The sequence below is a fragment of the Rana temporaria genome, chromosome 6 (genome assembly GCF_905171775.1).
Source record: "Rana temporaria chromosome 6, aRanTem1.1, whole genome shotgun sequence".
In the NCBI taxonomy this organism is placed as follows: domain Eukaryota; kingdom Metazoa; phylum Chordata; class Amphibia; order Anura; family Ranidae; genus Rana; species Rana temporaria.
This window is the reverse complement of record NC_053494.1, coordinates 182,307,125-182,327,367: the sequence shown is the minus strand read 5'-3', so window position 1 is coordinate 182,327,367 and position 20,243 is coordinate 182,307,125. Positions and strand designations below refer to the sequence as shown.

Here is a 20,243-nt window from a genome sequence, read left to right as displayed (position 1 = left end):
GAGGAGAAATAGTCTACAAGCAAGTGATGTGCTGGAGAGACGAAAGGAGGTGCATATACATTGAGTTTTGTGTAAATTACATTTCAATCAAGTGGGCATCCCATACTCCATTACCCTATCCAAGTTTAATACCCACAATAAAAATACAAAAACAAGTGGAAGGACTATTTTATATCTCTGGAAGCTTGAAATCGTGTGCCTGGTTGGGCAGGGTGACAGACGGACCACAACACTCAGCAGCCCCTACCACTGCACCTGCATACATAATTACTGAACTGTGTGCAAAGTACAGCGTGTGATTTGTACATTTTGTAGCCCTCTTTAGGCCTGTCTTATAAAATTGGGAGATAAGACATCTGATAGGCACCACTAAAATGTGTATTGCATTAAGTTATGTAATGTTTATTCAGCAAAGGGGTTTGGCTCCCTCTGGTGACATTTGAAAGTTATTTGAACATTTCTTTTCTGGGTTAAAAGGATAATAGTGATGCATCATGGGATGTGTGGTTTAATGAGGGAGTGACTCTTAGGCCCTGTACACATGATCAGTCCATCCGATGAGAACGGTCCAAAGGACCGTTTTCATCGGATCACCGCTGAAGCAGACTGATGGTCTGATGTGCCTACACACCATCAGTTCAAAAAACGATCAAACAACGACGTGCAGAAAAAAATGAAGTTCAATGCTTCCAAGCATGCGTCGACTTGATTCTGAGCATGCGCGGGTTTGGAACCGATGCTTTTGTGTACTAACCATCGGATTTGATCGATCGGTCAGGCGTCCATCAGTCCAACTTTAAAGCGGGGGTTCACCCTTAGAGGGCACTTTTCCCCCTTCGCTTCCTGCTCGTTATTACTAGGGGAATCGGCTATTTATTTTAAAATATGTGCAGTACTTACCCGTTTACGAGACGCATCCTCTCCGTCGCTTCCGGGTATGGGCTTCGGGAATGGGCGTTCCTTCTTGATTGACAGGTTTCCGAGAGGCTTCCGACGGTCGCATCCATCGCGTCACGATTTTCCGAAAGAAGCCGAACGTCGGTGCGCAGGCGCAGTATAGAGCTGCACCGACGTTCGGCTTCTTTCGGCTACGAGTGACGCGATGGATGCGACCGTCTGAAGCCTCTCGGAAGAATGTCAATCAAGAAGGAACGCCCGCTCCCGAAGACCATACCCGGAAGCGACGGAAGAAGATGCAGCTCGAAAACGGGTAAGTACTGCACCTATTTTAATACAAATAGCCGATTCCCCTAGACCGAACGAGCAGGAATCTAGGGGAAGAAAAAAAAAAAATTTAGAAATGGGTGAACTCCCGCTTTAAAGCAAGTTCTACATTTTTGGACTGAGGGACAACAGTCCGATGGGGCCTACACACGGTCGGTTTGGACTGATGAAACGGTCCTTCAGTCCGTTTTCATCGGATTGGACTGATCATGTGTACAGGGCCTAACTGTGTAAATTAGTTTGAGAACTACCAGACCCACAAGGCATAGTGTCACCGAACAGCCTGCTGGGTAACCAGATAAAAAGGACAAGCAGGCCTCGTTTAGGCTTCTCTGGACGCCATCTCAACTGCCAGCAGGAGGTCTGTTTGTGACTCAGAGCGAGAGACTGCGGCCTACAGCGGAGAGCCGGATCATCTGCCCCAGAGGCAGGGGCGGACTGACAACTCATGGGGCCCCCGGGCAATAGAAGATTATGGGGCCCCCGCGCGTACAGATGGCCACCACGCCAGGAGGCATTGCAGAGGCGGGGCAGCTAAAATCTCGGGATTTTCACATCAAAAGCATGTCGGTTTCGGACATATCAGGGACAGATTTTTAAAAAACACAGATTTTTACATACTGTCCCTGGTTTTACTGAGCCTGGCAACCCTGATGGGGCCTCCTAGTGGCATGGGGCCCTCGGGCAGTGCCCGAGTGCTTCAATGGTCAGTCCGCCCCTGCCCAGAGGGATCTTTGGAGGACAGCCCTGCTAGCAGAGCAGGTAGATCAGTTAGCACTTCAGAGCATTTGAAGCTGTTTCCCCATGAGTGTGTGTCGGGACCGGCCGCGCGGTGTGCTGTGACACTGCCATCTTCTTCTACAGAGACATCACCCGAACAAGGTGTACCAGCCGGCTGAGGACCTACAGCGGTGAGCGGGCACTTGCCCAGTAAAGTAATTGACTGAGATTGATAGAGGATTTATGCTATCCAGACTGTCACTGACACTTGTAGTCCCACGGAAGGGTTGTATTACACCTAAGTGTTTATACAGCCGGATGTTCAGATTTAACATATCTTTAAAAGAGGATTAAGCATCTCACATCGTTCAGTTGCTGTTCATTTCTTTGTCTTATTGGATTACAATTAAATGCACCACCGTACAATTCGAGACCACTAAGCTAGCTGAAGAAAAGAGAAAGGAACAAGATAACATTGCCATCACTTTATGGTTCACTAGGCCACATTATTCATAGCCCAGGTTACATTAAACTGCACTCTAGAGGAAGCCATTTAGTAATCTAAGGTTGAAGCATATGTTCTAAGTATTGTATTCATTGCTGTTTATTGGCTCATTGAGGGGAGGTGGCCCAGTACAATTACAGAAGTGCTGGGGATTTGCTCCACTGTGTCCTGGTCCACGTATCCTTTGCTTAGCTATTTCAGGGTAAAGTGATAGCCATTGCAAGTTTGAATATACGTTTCAGTTAATGCTAATAATTCGTGTTCATTTTCCATTGAATGTATAATACCTTTTGAGTTCTTTCTTTGCTCCAGTAAAGTTCTCTGTGTGATTCAGAAATTTTGATTGGGTCTGTTCTTATTACTGTGAGACCATTACAATGGAACCCAAGGTGTCAGAGGTAAGAAAGAATCTGCAGAGTCGGGATAGCCTGAGGGGTATAGAGTCAATCAGCAGCCCCCATGGGGGTACCACTACATGTGTTTTTTAATTTATCGCGGAGCATTGACAATTATAATGCAAGGGCTGCATTAATGCAATGCACGCAACAGATTGCTCCAGTATGGCTGGGCCACGAGGATTCATGTGAGGCAACAATATGCCAAAGAGCAAAGGAAAAATACTAGTAGATAGGGCTCAGTGAGTGCATGGGTCGTAACCATGCCTGCTTCTCCCTTTATTTACAAACTATGTGCACACATTGGATTCTGTCCGTAATACAACACCATTTTTCCGTCCTGCAAATCTATATTTTCATCCTAGCAGACATTTTACAGTAAATACTTAAAAAGAGATTTCTATTCCATTTCATTAAAAAAATAGAAGCCCAAAGGCTAGATAGAACATCTAAAGGCTCAGTGTGAAATATCTGAGGATCCAGCTCTGATTCTCCATCAGGCCCTGTGGGCTGCTAATGCTGTCCATAGCAATCTGCTGAATTGTTCTGCTTCTAAACCACATTAAAAATGACATCTGCAATCTGACTGGTAGCCTTGGGCAACGCTGACTTTTCTCATTGGGGTGTCAGTGGGTAGTTTAAAGCTTTATCATTTAGGGCCCATTCACACCAATGCAGTGGATTAGCACAGATGTTTTATACCGCATGTAAACGTGTGTTACGTTATGGCAGCCTATTCAATTAAATGGGCTGCCTAATCCACGAAACCAGGAGCATGTAATATTAGTGCACTGCATTGCAATGCATATTGTTGTGTGCTGAAACCTGTGTCTGTTGTCAAGGTGCAATGGCACCGCATGTCATCAGTGTATGTAGTGTGTGTCATTGCACTTTAAAGGAGTGTTCCAGGCTTTTTTTTATGTTTATTAAAAGTCAGCAGCTACAAAAAGTGTAGCTGCTGGCTTTTAATAAACATACACTTACCTGTTCCCCGGTCCAGTGACATGGTGCTGGGAGCTTCCTTCTGGTCCACCCTTCACCGCCGGCGCCTCCACTGCAACTGTGGGCACCCGGCCGTGACAGCTTTCGGCTTTACGGCCGGGTACCCACTGCGCATGCGCGAACGATTGGACAGGCGATCGCCTGGGACCTGTCACGTGTCCCATGTGATCAACTGCAGGGAGAGGCCACTAAAAGGCGATATGACGTATCGCCTTAGTGGTCCCTGGGCGGAAGGAGGAAGTGGGACAGGAAGTCCCACTCCTCCTGAAGCCCCCACTCCCCCCCCCCCAAGAAAATTACATGGCAAATGTGGCATGTAAGGGGGCAAAGAGTGGATTAAGCGGAAGTTCCACTTTTGGGTGGAACTCCGCTTTAACACGCATGTTCCCACAATGGATTCGTCTAAATGGCCCATTAGACATACCCCGGACTTCAGACTCAGAAGCAAGTTCAATACAAAAAATAGCTTGCATTTGAGATAAACTTTGGAACTTATTTAAGATATCAAAGTTGATCTATAATGAATTGATAAAATCTCATGCTAATGTAATATAGCACAAAAGTTGTTTTTAGTCTTTCTAAATCTGCAGCTTTAAGTGTTGCTCCTGCCATAAAAGTCCTTATTCAGGAAATTCCTGTTATTGGGGACAACTGTCTACAAACTGTGCTTCTACATTGTCACCCTGTCACATGCAACCTTGGCAGTACGAGTGTCTATGCCAGCAAACATTGCTCAGGCGGAGATCAACAGCAGAGATATGGAAGAAGGGATGAAATATATCACTATTTTAAACTACAGTAAAACCTTGGTTTGCAAGCATAATTAATTCCAGAAACAGGCTTGTAATCCAAAGCACTTGTATATGAAAGCATTTTTTTAAAGGGTATAAAAAAGAAGAGAGGCACCTCTAAGTGTAGCAATACGTTGCTAAATGTTGTACCTTCATTAAATGTAATCATATTGCTACACTTAGAGGCTCCTCTCTCCTTTTTTATACTCAGTTGTGACATGACGCTACTCTTATATCAAGACATTGCTTGTATATCAAGGCAAAACTTATTAAAGGAGTTGTAAAGGAAAAAAATGTTTTGCCTAAAATTAATGTCTGCAAGGTAGACAGGCAGAATAGTGTAATGATTCTGTTAAAAAACGAGTAAATACCTATTAAATTCCTTCATCTATATCACCTCCGGCATTCTAGTTTCTGTTCTCTCATTCACTTCCTGGTTTGCATCGCTCATTCATGTAAGAACTACATTTCCCAGTATGCATTGCGGCACGCCCAGTAATTCACACCTCCTTGAAGTCTCTTACACGTAGAGAGCGTCCTGCCACACAGATGTAGTTCCCAGGAGGGGGTGAGCACATTACTGACCACCGCAGCACAGAGAACTTCCCATTCATTCACTGTCCAGTGCAGCTGAGTCTGCAGAGAAATTAACTGGGGAATCTTTGTCCTCAGTCCCTTTTCCCATCTCAAAAGTGAGAGATCAGGGGTCTGTTTAGACCCTTGATATTTCCCCAAAACCCCCCAATGGTGCTCCTAAAAAATAATAAAAAAATTGTAAAAAGATGATTAAAACATTTGTAAAATATAATATAAAAATAAAATAATAAAAATAATAAACTACTGACATCAACCCCTGCCCTACTGACACCATCTACTGCTCTACTGAGACCAGCAACGGCCTCACTGACATGTCCACTGCTCTACTGACACCAACAACTGCCTTACTGACATGTGCACTTCTCTACTGACACCGTCTATGTTTTAATACATTTTAAAATGTATTTTTTTAGGAGTGTATATGTCTATTTATTTATATACAAATGTATATATGTTTGAGCATTGGGGTGCACACCCTAATGCAATAAGCTGCGCACACCTATGATTATAGAGCTGCTTGGCTATCTTCTTCCCCTAATACATACCTGACCATCCAGATATGTCTGTGCACCTCTAAGGCCCCATACTCACGAGCAAACATGTCTGCTGAAACTGGCCCGCAGGCCAGTTTCAGCAGACATGTTTGGTCGTGTGTGGGCGCGAGCGGGCCGAATTCCAGCAAACATTTGCCCGCCGGGCCTTTTCCCAGCGGGCAAATATTCCTGGACTTGTTTTAAAACAGCCCGCTGGAATTCAGCCCGCTCGGACATGTACGGTCGTCAGTACAGACCTACCGTACATGTCCAGGCGCCCGCCGTCCCTCGCATGCGTCGAATGACTTCGACGCATGCGTGGAAGCATTTTAAAGGCGGGCCGCCCACGTCGCCGCGTCATTGTCGCGGCGACACCGCGTCATCGACGCGGCGACACCGCGGACACGCCCCGCGTATTGTTTACGCGCGGACTTCTGTACGATGGTGTGTACAACCATCGTACAGAAGCCCTCTGGCAGACATGTATGGTGAAAACGGTCCGACGGACCGCTTTCACCATACATGTTTGTCCGTGTGTACCCGGCCTTAGGTGTGATTATCATTATTTAGAATCAATACCAAATATTTAAATAGTGATCATCTCTTCCATAAATATTTCCCATTCTCACCCAGGATCTGACAGCACTTTCCCAGGATGTCCTATTGGAGCAAAATAAATAATGATCTTAAGTGACCTCTAATGGCCATAAAGTAAACTGCATAGAAACAGAAAAAGACATTGAAAGTGATGAGTTCAAATAAAAGCAACAAATGTGTTAAAATGGAATGTTATTGCTATCTATCATTTATGATGTGGTTATTGTGACTATGTTTTGTAGTTAATCAGTTACTTAATGTTTTTTTTCCCAACCCAGGCTAGGAATCCTAACCCGTCACAAAAGGACTAATCAATAACTGGGGGGGTAGTTAAACAATCAGAGACAACTCCTCCACCTGCACAGCCAACCAGAAGCTTAAATGAGACATAGCCCATGTGATGTCAAGTTCCCTTTTAAGACACCCCAGCTGATGATGTCAGAGTAATAGTACATGCAGGATCTGGGAGAAGGCTCTGTAGAGAAGCAAAGGTGGCTCTGGAGATAAGCGATGGCTCCAATCATAGCAGATAACAGCACTTCAAAGTTGGCTGAGAGGGACAATTATGAAAAGTAAGTGTTCAGGAAATTCAGGATATATATAAGAATTGTGTGTTGGTGTAATTGAATCTATATTGGGAAGTGTCTTTCCTTATTGTTCTATGCAGTCCTCTGATTATACAGTAGTAGCTGATAGACATGTGCATTCGTTTCCGTCTGAATAACTTTTCGTCTGAATTTCAGCTATTTTGGTTATTGTTTTAACAAACAAACGCACAGAATTTGAAAACCGAAATATCCGACATAAACAAATACTTTATTTTCGTTTTCGTCGGTCGAATGTGCCTAACCTTAACTCTATTAGTCCAAGATTATTCTACATAGTGAGAAAAGATTCGATATTATAGAGAGAAAATATTTGACATAGAGAGAAAAGATTCGACATTATAGAGAGAAAAGATTCGACATTATAGAGAGAAAAGATTCGACATTATAGAGAGAAAAGATTCGACATTATAGAGAGAAAAGATTCGACATAGAGAGAAAAGATTCGACATAGAGAGAAAAGATTCGACATAGAGAGAAAAGATTCGACATTATAGAGAGAAAAGATTCGACATTATAGAGAGAAAAGATTCGACATTATAGAGAGAAAAGATTCGACATTTATAGAGAGAAAAGATTCGACATTTATAGAGAGAAAAGATTCGACATAGAGAGAAAAGATTCGACATTATAGAGAGAAAAGATTCGACATTATAGAGAGAAAAGATTCGACATTATAGAGAGAAAAGATTCGACATTATAGAGAGAAAAGATTCGACATTATAGAGAGAAAAGATTCGACATTATAGAGAGAAAAGATTCGACATAGAGAGAAAATATTCGACATTATAGAGAGAAAAGATTCAACATTATAGAGAGAAAAGACACCATAAGTATTCAATGGCAGATTCAACCTTAATTCATTCGGATTTTCGGACGAATGCAATTTCTAACGAAAAACAAAATAAATAAAAAATGAATTTCGGGAGTAACTAAATAACTGTATTTTTTGGACAAAAACGAAATTCCAAAACAAAATATTTCAGTGTGCACATGTCTAGTAGCTGATTGTCTGTCTCTGTGCTTGGCTTCCAATATACATTATCCTGGAAGTGGATAATGTCTCTGTATCCATTGTACACATACATCTGATACTGAAACATTACCACTATCCTATCACAGAAGTGAGTGAGTGAGTGAGTGAGTGAGTGAGTGAGTAAGTGAGTAAGTGAGTAAATGAGTGAGTGAAAAACTTGTAAAGCGCAACACATGCGAACTGAATCACCTCTTGGCACTGTTTCCATTCCCGGGGTAAGGAAGCTCCTCAACCTCAGAAGAGATGGGTTTTAATCTTTCTCCTGAAGGCCAAGTAGTCCGACTCTCCTCGGATGGTAGTTGGTAACGCATTCCACAGCCGAGGTCCCTGGACTGCAAATCTTCGATCTCCTTTGGACTTGTATCTGGCTTTGGGTATTTGGAGTACAGTAGGTTTTGATTTGTGGATCGCAGAATGCGATTTGGGTTATGGGCTTTTATTGTTTCGCATAGATATTGGGGGCGTTGCCTTGAATACACTTATGCAACAGCCAATCAGCAGCACTCACCGATATAAACCAATGACCATTAACGTGATTATTATGGGGTACTTTTTATTGTACATCATTATTGCTTATGAAGTGGCCGAAAATTGTCTAATATTTAACTTTTTGACCCAACACTTTATTTGCTTTGTGACAATAAATAGAAATATATTGATGAACAATTAACTGCACTGAAGCAAAGTATAAATTAAAGGGCCAGTCCACTACGTCAGTTTTTGGTGAAGAGATAAAGTATAACTCATGGAAAACCATTAGATTGGGATTAGAACCCCTGTCAGTTTTTATTGACCCCCCCCCCCCACCCCATTAGGGAGATTCATCCTCTCTATTTTTCCTGTTTACCGTTATCTGGTTGTTGCCAGAACAAGGGTTCATTAGAGGGGAATTCTTCTAATGGGGACACTAATTCTAGTGACGACCAGGGATTGCCTCACATGGAGGTTTGTCCTCTCACTTCCTGTTGTGGTGTTGCTAGTTCCCCTAGCTATAGGACAGGAAGTGAAGGGAAATCCAAAATGAGAAAAAGTTTTTTGCCTTTAGTTTTTCTTTAAAGTGTACCTAAATACAAAAACTGATTGAATTGCAGTTCACTTGTGGGGGCTGCATTAGTTTTCTTTTTTTTAATATACTTCTCCTTTTATGTTTATCTGGTAATTCTGCCATTAGCTAGCTTCCTGTCTTAGGGGGACAACTGTACGGAGCATCATTGAGAAATTAGGACAGGGATTGTGCTATGACTACATAACTCCTCCCTCTTGTCTCAATACCGGGGAGTTGTTTTGTAGTGTGTGTGGAACTAGCGGAGAACAATGCTAACTGATAACAGTCCTGAAGGAGGGGTCACAGGAAGATTTCTGGTTGGATGAACAGCTATTTTATATATTTTTTTGCACTTATAGAACAGACATATTGAATAGAGAAAAAGGGAGCATTTATTGTTAAAAGTACACTTTATATCATATGAAACGACCTTCTGATCTCTCAGGGACTTGAATGGTGGCCATTTGCAGAACATTTTTATGTATATTGCTGATCAATTTACTGTCCAGGCGAAAAAAATGTCAGGTCAATACACTTAGTCAATACACTTGACAATCATAGCGCTCTATCTGCATATGATTGATTTCCTACACAGAAAGATCAGAATTTTTTAATGAAATCAATTGTGTTTGCTCAAAATTGATCAAATGCACTATATGTGTCTTTTTGATAACTCATAGCTTTGATCACATTGTCCGATTATGTAATCAGATCAGTATGTATATGGCCACCATTAGGGCACATTTAGATCTAAGTGTGTGCATTTATAATTTTTTTGCACTATGCAGGTGCATTGATGTGCCAGTGTGCATTTTCTTTGTGCGTTTGATATACAGTAAAACCTTGGACTGCGAGCATAATTCCTTCCAGAAGGATGCTTGTAATCCAAAACACTTGTATATCAAAGCAAAATTACCCATAAAAAATCATGGAAACTCAGATGATTCGTTCCACAACCATTTATTCATAGGTCTTTCAGTTTATAGTCTATATAAAAAGATTATGGCAATGTGATAAGTTGTGTAACCAAAAAATTTCCATCCATTACCCAATTGGGGTAGACTGGCCTAGGTCGCTGAGTACCGTATTCTTTTTCTGTTAAATGTTTGCCTGTACATGGTGATTATACTACTCAAGTTGTATATTGAATGCAACTATCTCAAGTGTTGTAAATTGAAAAAATTTCCATCCACAAATGGAAGTCTCTACAAGGGGATTAGAAGCAAAATCTGCATCGGATCGTTTTTCTTGATCTACTGTATGCAGATTAAAGCAGCTCAATGGACATGGTGTGAACGAGCCCTTAAAGTGTTACTAAACCTAAAAAAACGTTTTTTTACCTTACTGAATTGATTGCATTAAAGTAAAATACACACAGTGTCCCTGTGCTGCCCCCCCTCCCCCCTTCCCTTTATGAAGGGGAAGAGATCAGTGCTGTTCAGGGCTGCATCCTTTCTCCCCTTTTACTTCCTCTATATACAACATTCAAGCAGTAGCCATTGGCTCTTGCTGCTGTCAATCAGGAGTTGGGGGGTGGACCCAAGTCCCGCTGTGTAAGTCTATGGAGCGCAGCTCGGGAGTGCAGGGACTTTGCTCCCCCCACAGCCAGCGACTGGTTATGGTAGTTCTGCAGACAGGGCCGCCATCAGAGGGGTACAGGCAGTACACCTGTAAGGGGCCCGGAGGTCCCCAGGGGCCCAGATGGCAACCCCCCCCCTTTTTTTTTTCATAAAAAAAATATATTCTTTTAAATATATTTTAATTTTATTTTTTATTAAAGGACCAATTTTTTTTTTTTTTAGAGGTCCGGAGGCCCCCAGGGCCCCGGATGACAACCCCCCTTTTTTCATATTTTTTTATTTAAAAAAAAATGTTTTTATATATATTTTTTTATTTTTTATATATATATATATATATATATATATATATATATATATATATATATATATATATATATATATATATATATATATTTTTTTTTTATTAAAGGGCCCAGAGGTCCTGAGGGCCATGGATGGCAACCCCCCATTTTTTTTTATATAAATGTTTATTTATTTTTTATTAAAGGGCCCAGAGGTGTTTTTTTTTTATTAAAGGGCCCAGAGGTCCCGGATGGCAACCCCCCTTTTTTTGTAATTTCTTTTCATAAAAAAATAAAAAAAATATTAAAGGGCCCAGAGGTCCCCAGGGCCCCAGATGGCAACCCCCCTTTTTAAAAAAAAAAGAAATATATATTTTTTATATATATATTTTTTAATATGCTGACTAGCATGCAAAAAAAAAAAAATTCGTAGCTTCCGGGTCCCATGCCAAGCGAATGCCCAGCTGCATTCTGAACACAAGAGTTTGGCCACTTGGCACGGGCACCATTTATTGAATGCTTTGCATTTTCTGATTAAATGTAAAGCCTTCTCTGATTGGATGATGTGGAGATGCAGGGCAGTGACATCACACTCTCCACCTTGTCCAATCAGAGAACGCTTTGCATTTGTGCAAACAGTAAATGTATTGGTGCAATTCAGTGATATTTATTTAAATAGAATGCCAAAGCACTTTGGCTTCATTCCTTGCAGTGTGCTGCCAAAAAATATTGTGTACGCCCCAAATTTTTGGGCAGCATACTGGAACACATGTTAATCAGCAAGGCACGTTTGGATGCCATTCACATAAATGTAATGTGTGTTGTGGTAAAGCCCTCTGTAATGCTGTTACTGCAATGTGATGCGCAGCCACTGGTGTAAACACGCCTTTACTGTGAATATTTTGCAATCAGTAAAGATTCTATGGGCAGTTAATAAAATGTAGCATTGGATTTTATTTTACAAGATTTGACATTTATGTTTTGACTTTTTGCTTTTGTATTTATTTACTGACAGCAATGGACTTGTACATGTTAAAAACCCCCATTTGGACCTATTACCCGAGGACATCCTCTACCACTTTAACTTGGGAACAAAAACCCATGACCTACCTTCTATGTTTGGAGATGTTAAGGTAATACATTCTTTAACAGACTGGCTACTAGAGATCTAGCACTATAATTACAGATTACATTGGCAGTGCCTCCTGTTGGTGAAATTTGGCATTGCTGCTCACCTTTTAATATATGCAAAAGTACATATGCAAGCTACTATGATGAGGGCTATCTCCTTGTTAAATCTTAGATGCCTTGTTGTTGTGACTCACTGACTGCAGTACTTTTAGAGTTACTGAATAAAATACACTGGGGTAGATTCAGATAGGTTAGCGGATCTTTAGATCCGCGTAACCTATCTGATTTACGTTACGCCGCCGCAAGTTTTTGAGGCAAGTGCTTTATTCAGAAAGCACTTGTCTGTAAAGTTGCGGCGGCGTAGCGTAAATCCCCCGGCCGAATTTAAATTCGGCGGGTAGGGGGCGTGTAATATTTAAATCAGGCGCTTCCCCGCGCCGAACGAACTGCGCATGCGCAGTCCGCAAAATTTCCCAGCGTGCATTGCTCCAAATGACGTCGCAAGGACGTCATTGGTTTCGACGTTAACGTAAATTACGTACGGCCGTATTCGCGAACGACTTACGCAAACAACGTAAAAATTTCAAAACTAGGCACGGGAACGACGGCCATTCTTAACAAAGGATACGCCGCACATACCCCTCATATATCAGGGGTAACTTTCCGCCGGAAAAAGACGAACGCAAACGACGTAAAAAAAATGCGCCGGGCGGTCGTTCGTTTCTGAATCGGCGTAACTCCTCATTTGCATATTCGACGCGTAAAAGATACGGAAGCGCCACCTAGCGGCCAGCCTGGAATTGCAGCCTAAGATCCGACGGTGTAACACAGTTACACCTGTCGGATCTTAGGGATATCTATGCGTAACTGATTCTCTGAATCAGTCGCATAGATACGACCGGCCGAACTTAGAGATATGACGGCATATCAGGAGATACGCCGTCGTATCTCCTATCTGAATCTGGCCCAGTATCAGGAAAGTCAGAGAAAAGGCAGAAATCAGCTCGATTGGATCATCACTACGATCGGCTCATCCTCTGTCCAGTAATGTTGTGCAGGAGGTGGAAGGGGGTTTGGCCACACTTCTGAACCAAAACGCTGGTCAATATTTTCAAACTGGGTATCCCTAAAATTATGGTCACCTTCACAAGAAGAGGTAGCAGTGACAGTTTTGAACCTCTGATGTCACTTTTGAGAGGTGGTCTTAAACGAAAGACCACCTCTCCACCCCTCGTTTTTGGATATTAAAACATTTTTTTTTTTCTTCTATAGTATCTTTAGATTAAGTACATAATGTACTCCAATCCATCCGGGCCGCGGCGCAGGACGTCATATTCTTTTGTGCCACCAGCCCCCCGCTGTCTTCTGGAACCTGTTTGTGTCCCATAAGACAGCTGGCCATTCACAAAGTGGCACGCGTCTTGTGCATGCGCAGTAGGAGATGGGCAGTGAAGCTGCAAGGCTCCACTGCCGGTTGCCCTTAGTTATAATTGCGGCGCCTGCACCTGTTTCGGTGGACGGATCGGCCTTTGGGGCCAACATCGCGGGCTCCCTGGACAGGTAAGTGTCCTTATTAAAAGTCAGCAGCTACAGTAGCTGCTGATTTTTAAAAAAAGCACCCCGCTAGCAGCCGAAAAGTGGCGCTAAAACTTGCAGCGCTTTACCGCTGACGCGGCCCACGCCCCAGTGTGAAAGGGGTCTAACAGCGAGCTTCTTATATTTGCTAATTGTTAAATATACCTTTGTAAACAGGAGTCAAGGCCTAGGGAAAAAGTGTGGGAACTCACCCAAGCCCCCCCCCCCCCCCAAAATAAAAAAATAAAAGTGTGTGTGTGTATATATTGAGAAAAATTCTAAACGCAACACTTTTGTGTTTGCCTCTATTTATCAAGTGCTGAACTTAAAGATCTACGACTATGTACTCAAAGGGCCTATTTCTCTCAAATATTGTTCACAAATCTGTCTGAGGCTGGGTTCACACTTGTCCGACAACGGTCCTACATTGGGAGCTCATGTAGCATGAAGTGTGAAAATCAATGTTTTCCTATGGGAGCCGTCTTAACTGGTCCTACACAAGTCGGTCCGACTTTGAAACTACTCCCTGTACTACTTTGGTCCTACTTTGATCCTACATCAGCCCATTGAATATCATTAAAGTAGGATCAAAGTAGGAGCCTTGTCCTAACCATCCGACTTTTGACATCTGACATGTGATTACAGCAGCAGTAAAAGGAATTGATCTCACTCTGGGATTGTTTTGATTGGTCAAAGAACAAGTCAGACTATCACAAAGTCGGATCAAAGTAGTATCCTGTTCATGAAAGTAGGATGGATGTAGGACCAATGTAGGATCAATGTAGGACCAATGTAGGACCAATGTAGGATCAGTGTAGGACCAATGTAGCAGAGCAAAGTAGGATCAAAGTAGTGTAGTAGTGTGAACCCAGCCTTAGGCTGGGTTCACACTACTACACTACTTTCATCCTACTTTGCTCTGTGTTCAATGTTTCCCTATGAGAGCGTCTTGTAGCGTCCTACACAAGTCGGTCCGACTTTGAAAATGCTCCCTGTACTACCTTTGGTCCTACATTGATCCTACTTCAGGCCCATTGAATATCATTGAAGTCGGACCAAAGTAGTATCCTGTTCATGAAAGTAGGATGGATGTAGGACCAATGTAGGATAAATGTAGGACCAATGTAGCAGAGCAAAGTAGGATGAAAGTAGTATAGTAGTGTGAACCCAGCCTCAGGCTGGGTTCACACTACAACACTACTTTCATCCTACTTTGCTCTGTGTTCAATGTTTCCCTATGAGAGCGTCTTGTAGCGTCCTACACAAGTCGGTCCGACTTTGAAAATACATGTAGGACCAATGTAGCAGAGCAAAGTAGGATGAAAGTAGTGTAGTAGTGTGAACCCAGCCTCAGGCTGGGTTCACACTACTACACTACTTTCATCCTACTTTGCTCTGCTACATTGGTCCTACATTTATCCTACATTGGTCCTACATCCATCCTACTTTCATGAACAGGATACTACTTTGGTCCGACTTCAATGATATTCAATGGGCCTGAAGTAGGATCAATGTAGGACCAAAAGTAGTACAGGGAGCATTTTCAAAGTCGGACCGACTTGTGTAGGACGCTACAAGACGCTCTCATAGGGAAACATTGAACACAGAGCAAAGTAGGATGAAAGTAGTGTAGTAGTGTGAACCCAGCCTGAGGCTGGGTTCACACTACTACACTACTTTCATCCTACTTTGCTCTGCTACATTGGTCCTACATTTATCCTACATTGGTCCTACATCCATCCTACTTTCATGAACAGGATACTACTTTGGTCCGACTTCAATGATATTCAATGGGCCTGAAGTAGGATCAATGTAGGACCAAAAGTAGTACAGGGAGCATTTTCAAAGTCGGACCGACTTGTGTAGGACGCTACAAGACGCTCTCATAGGGAAACATTGAACACAGAGCAAAGTAGGATGAAAGTAGTGTAGTAGTGTGAACCCAGCCTCAATCTGTGTAGTGAGCACTTCTCCTTTGCCGAGATAATCCATCCACCTCACAGGTGCGGCATATTAAGATGCTGATTAGACATCATGATTATTGCACAGGTGAGCTTTAGGCTGGCCACAATAAAGGGTCACTTTAAAATGTGCAGTTTTATCACACAGCACAATGCCACAGATGTCACAAGTTTTGAGGGAGCATGCAAGGAATGCAGGAATGTCCACCAGAGCTGTTGCTCTTGAATTGAATGTTCATTTCTCTACCATAAGCCGTCTCCAAAGGCATTTCAGAGAATTTGGTACATCCAACCGGCCTCACAACTGCAGACCACGTGTAAACACACCAGCCCAGGACCTCTACATTCAGCATCGTCACCTCTAAGATCGTCTGAGACCAGCCACCCGGACAGCTGCTGCAACAATCGGTTTGCATAACCAAATAAATTCTGCACAAATTGTCATAAACCATCTTGGGGAATCTCATCTGCATGCTTGTCGTCCTCATTGGGGTCTCGACTTGACTGCAGTTCGTTGTCGTAAGCGACTTGAGTGGGCAAATGCTTAAATTCGTCTGGCATTTTGGAGAGGTCTTCTCTTCACCGATGAATTCCAGTTCTCACTGTACAGGGCAGATGGCAGACAGCGTCTATGGCATTGTGTGGGTGAGTGGTTTACTGATGTCAACGTTGTGAATCAAGTGACCCATGGGGTTATGGTATGGGCCGGCGTATGCCATGGACAACGAACACAGGTGGATTTTATTGATGCCGTTTTGAATGCACAGAGATGCAAAGACGAGATCATGAGGTCCATTGTTGTGCCATTCATCCACGACCATCACCCCATGTTGCAGCATGATAATGCACGGGCCCATGGTGTGAGGTTCTCTGTACACAATTCCTGGAAGCTGAAAACATCCCAGTTCTTGCATGGCCAGCATACTCACCGGACATGTCATCCATTAAGCATGTTTTTTATATTCTCTGGATCGGGGTATGTGACAGCGTCTTCCAGTTCCTGCAAAATATCCAGCAACTTCCAATATACATTGAAGAGGAATGGACCAACATTTCACAGGCCACATTTAACAACCTCATCAACGCAATGCGTAGGAGATGTGCTGCACTGCGTGAGGAAAATGTTGGTCACACCAGATACTAACTGGTTTTTAAGGCGCTGCATCGATTCAGACGGTGCCATTGCCCGATTCAGACAGTGCCATTGCCCGATTCAGACAGTGCCATTGCCCGATTCAGACAGTGCCATTGCCCGATTCAGACGATGCCATTGCCCGATTCAGACGGTGCCATTGCTCGATTCAGACAGTGCCATTGCCCGATTCAGACGGTGCCATTGCCCGATTCAGATGGTGCCATTGCCCGATTCAGAAGGTGCCATTGCCCGATTCAGAAGGTGCCATTGCCCGATTCAGAAGGTGCCATTGTCCGATTCAGACGGTGCCATTGCCCGATTCAGACGGTGCCATTGCCCGATTCAGAAGGTGCCATTGCAATAGCTGCCGATTTGGCGTGCGTTTTGACATGTCAAATCACATCAATGTGAACCTAGGCTAAGACAGATCTGTGAACAATATTTGAGAGAAATAGGCCTTTTGTGTGCAAAGAAAAAGTCGTAGATCTTTGCGTTCAGCTCATGATAAATAGGTGCAAACACAAAAGTGTTGTGTTTATAATTTTACTCAGTGTATATAAAAATAGCCATCCCTGAAATCCTTCTTTAAGATACCTACAATTCATCAGTTTCTCCTGCAGTTTGTTGTCACAGACATCTCCGAATTCATCCTGGATTCCTGACAAGTATTCTCAGGAGCTGGGGTGGGAAATAGTCATTTATCTTGCCTGTGTACTCCAGACTTTAATAAATATGATATAGCGCAGCGCTGGGGAGTGACTTCATTACTCAGTATTTTATTCCTGCATACAAAACTTTTTTGTAACCGTAATGTACACAATTGCATTATTCAGGGGAATACAAAAAGAACAGCACACAGGCTGCAGTCTTTGCACCCATATATCACAGAGCTGTTTATTTCCGTTACAGTTGGACTGAATATTTATAACAAGTGTGAATGTTCTGTTATAGCACCAGGCTGGGATCTCTCCATTCTGTCAGTGACCCCTCTTACAGGACATTGTCCTTCCTGGGAAACTCTAAATCACTAAGAAATGTTCTTGTTACAATGAGAGATAAAAGTATATGCGTAGCTATAGTATATAATGGCGCTTATGGCCAGGCCTGGATTTCCCACAAGGCCAGGCCTCGGGGCGGCAGGACGCCGAGGGGCGGCAGCATGATGGAGTCCCCCGACGCCCAGAACATACAGTTATGGGCAGTAAGTTGCTTTCTAGCAGGACTAAATGTAGTGTGGGGGAATCCGCTCGCTCATTAACAAGTAATTGCAGATATGTCGCCGAAATCACTTGTAAAATGTGTGCTGCCATCTGTCCTCCCCCACACACATACCTCTCACTGCTGGCTCTGTCTTCGGGACTCCCCCCTCCCCCCTGCCGCTGAGTCCGTCTCCTGTCCCTCCCCCGATGTACACAGTGAGAGGGGTGAGCTGTGCTCTTCCCATCTCAGCTGTGACAAGAGTTCTAGCACAGTGCTAGGACTCCTGTTTTGGAGGTGACAGGGTCAATAAAGAGAACATGTCACCTACAATTGCTATCACACAGGAAATTGTTTTCTCCTGTGTGATACCAATAAAGTTAAGTGAAAACAAATTGATAAAAAACATTTTTAATTAAAAAATAATAAGAAATAATAATTAAATTAATAAAATAAAAAAGTAATTAAAAAGTAAAGAATAAGAAAAATAATAAGAAAATTATACAAGAATAAAATAAAGTAAACGACAAGCGACAAATAAATAAAAATACAAAAAGTGATAAAAAAGTAAAAAAAAAAGAAACAAAAATTATTTGAACTAATTATTTGCCTCCCCTGTCATCCGGTTGCCATTCTCCGTTGATTTGGGGGGGTTGTTCGGTTGGCAGGAAGGGGGTGCATTGCGGAACCTGGCCTTTGGGCAGCAGGGAGAGCAAATCCAGCCCTGCTTATGGCATGCAGCTTGAGGGGCTAGAATATAATGGGTGATTTTTTTTTTTTACCTGTCGGGAAAACTGTGAGCAAAAAAAATAGAATTTGTTCTCTTTTTTTCCCGCGATTCGCTGCGGTTTTTTGCTCGGCAGTTTTCCTATGGAAAACACTGCGGTGGAGCATACACACGGCTGGTTTTCCCGACCAAAGCTGTCATGGCAGTTTTCCTGTCGGGAAAACCAGCCGTGTGTACACAGGGAAAAGCAACCGATGAGGTTCCCGGTTTCCCCCTTGGTTCTCCCGGTGGACTTTTGACCACCGGGAAAACCGATCGTGTGTGCAAGGCATAACTGTTCTCCCATTTCCGTGATGGATGGCCTCACTAATAAGTAGTGAGCCTCTGGAGGCTGCAGTGGACGAGCAGTGCTGACCATCAGGGGGCTGCAGAAAAGAAAGGGAAGAATAAAAGTTATTTTCCCAATATCTTAATGTTTTCCTGCTGGTCTGCATCTATGGGGCCCCACAGAGTGGGTCTGTTTTGTGTCAAGAGAACTATGAAGGCTCCTGGTCATAAAGTGTCGATCAGCAGCATAGGCTCCCGGTCACTCTGATGGCCAATCACAGTGATGCACCTAATTTCTGGATCCTACTATGGGTATAAACATAAAATAATAAACATGTAGGGGTATCAAACGAGCCTTTGATTTGTCCTAAGGAAAGAAAAAAAAAACAAGTGTAATTCACCTGTAAACACCAAGGGGACTATTTATGCCTCAAGCATTCATACAGCTATCATGAATAATCACCAATTAATTGTGTCTAATATGTTTATTTCCTGTGATTATCAGCTCCATCTAGTGGCCATAATGCATTATTTTCAAGAAAATACCTCATTATGGCCACTAGATGGAACTGAAGATCATAAGAAATAAACATATTGGCCAGGATTCAGAAAGGACTTATGACGACGTATCTCCAGATACGCCGTCGTAAGTCAAAATGTGCACCGTCGTATCTATACGCTTATTCAGGAAAGCAGATACGCCTGAATTTTGGCAAAATACAACCAACGTAAGTCTCCTACGCCGTCGTATCTTGGGTGCATATTTATGCTGGCCGCTAGGGGGGCTTCCGTTGATTTACGCGTCAAATATGTAAATGAGCTAGATACACCGATTCACGAACGTACTTGCGCCTGTTGCAGTAAGCTACGCCGTTTACGTAAGACGTATGTCCGGCGTAAGTTTACCCCTCATAAAGCAGGGGTAAGTCATAATAAGGTATGGGCGCGGGAACAGCGTCGTATTTTACATCGTTTACGTAAGTCGTATGTGAATGGGGCTGGGCGTAGGTTACGTTCCCGTCGCATGAATGGACCCGGCGTATCTTAGGGAGTAAATTTGACGTGATTCTGAGCATGCGCTGTTCGTTCGGCCATGCATTTACATGGGGTCACGCTTCATTATAATACAACACGCCCACTGCCTTGCTACTTTGAATTACGCGCGGTTACGCCGCCCCATTTACGTTACGCCGGCGTAAATATGGGAGCAAGTGCTTTGTGAATACTCAGCTTGCCTCTCAATATTACATCGGCATAGCGCATATGAGATGCGCTACGC

At 43.0% G+C, this 20,243-nt stretch overlaps 1 protein-coding gene across 2 annotated transcripts in view; it reads left to right on the top strand.

Moving 5' to 3' along the window:
• Positions 1–6,747: 6,747 nt before the first annotated feature.
• The window catches only part of UPP2 (uridine phosphorylase 2), a 30,627-nt gene continuing 17,131 nt past the window's right edge, over positions 6,748–20,243 (top strand). The window contains exons 1-2 of one of the 2 annotated variants that reach the window (XM_040357925.1): positions 6,748–6,936; positions 11,927–12,044. In XM_040357925.1, the coding sequence (XP_040213859.1) occupies positions 6,875–6,936; positions 11,927–12,044 (180 nt within the window). In that variant the 5' untranslated portion in view covers positions 6,748–6,874. The remainder of the gene's footprint in view (positions 6,937–11,926; positions 12,045–20,243) is intronic. The other variant, XM_040357926.1, reaches the window with a different exon arrangement.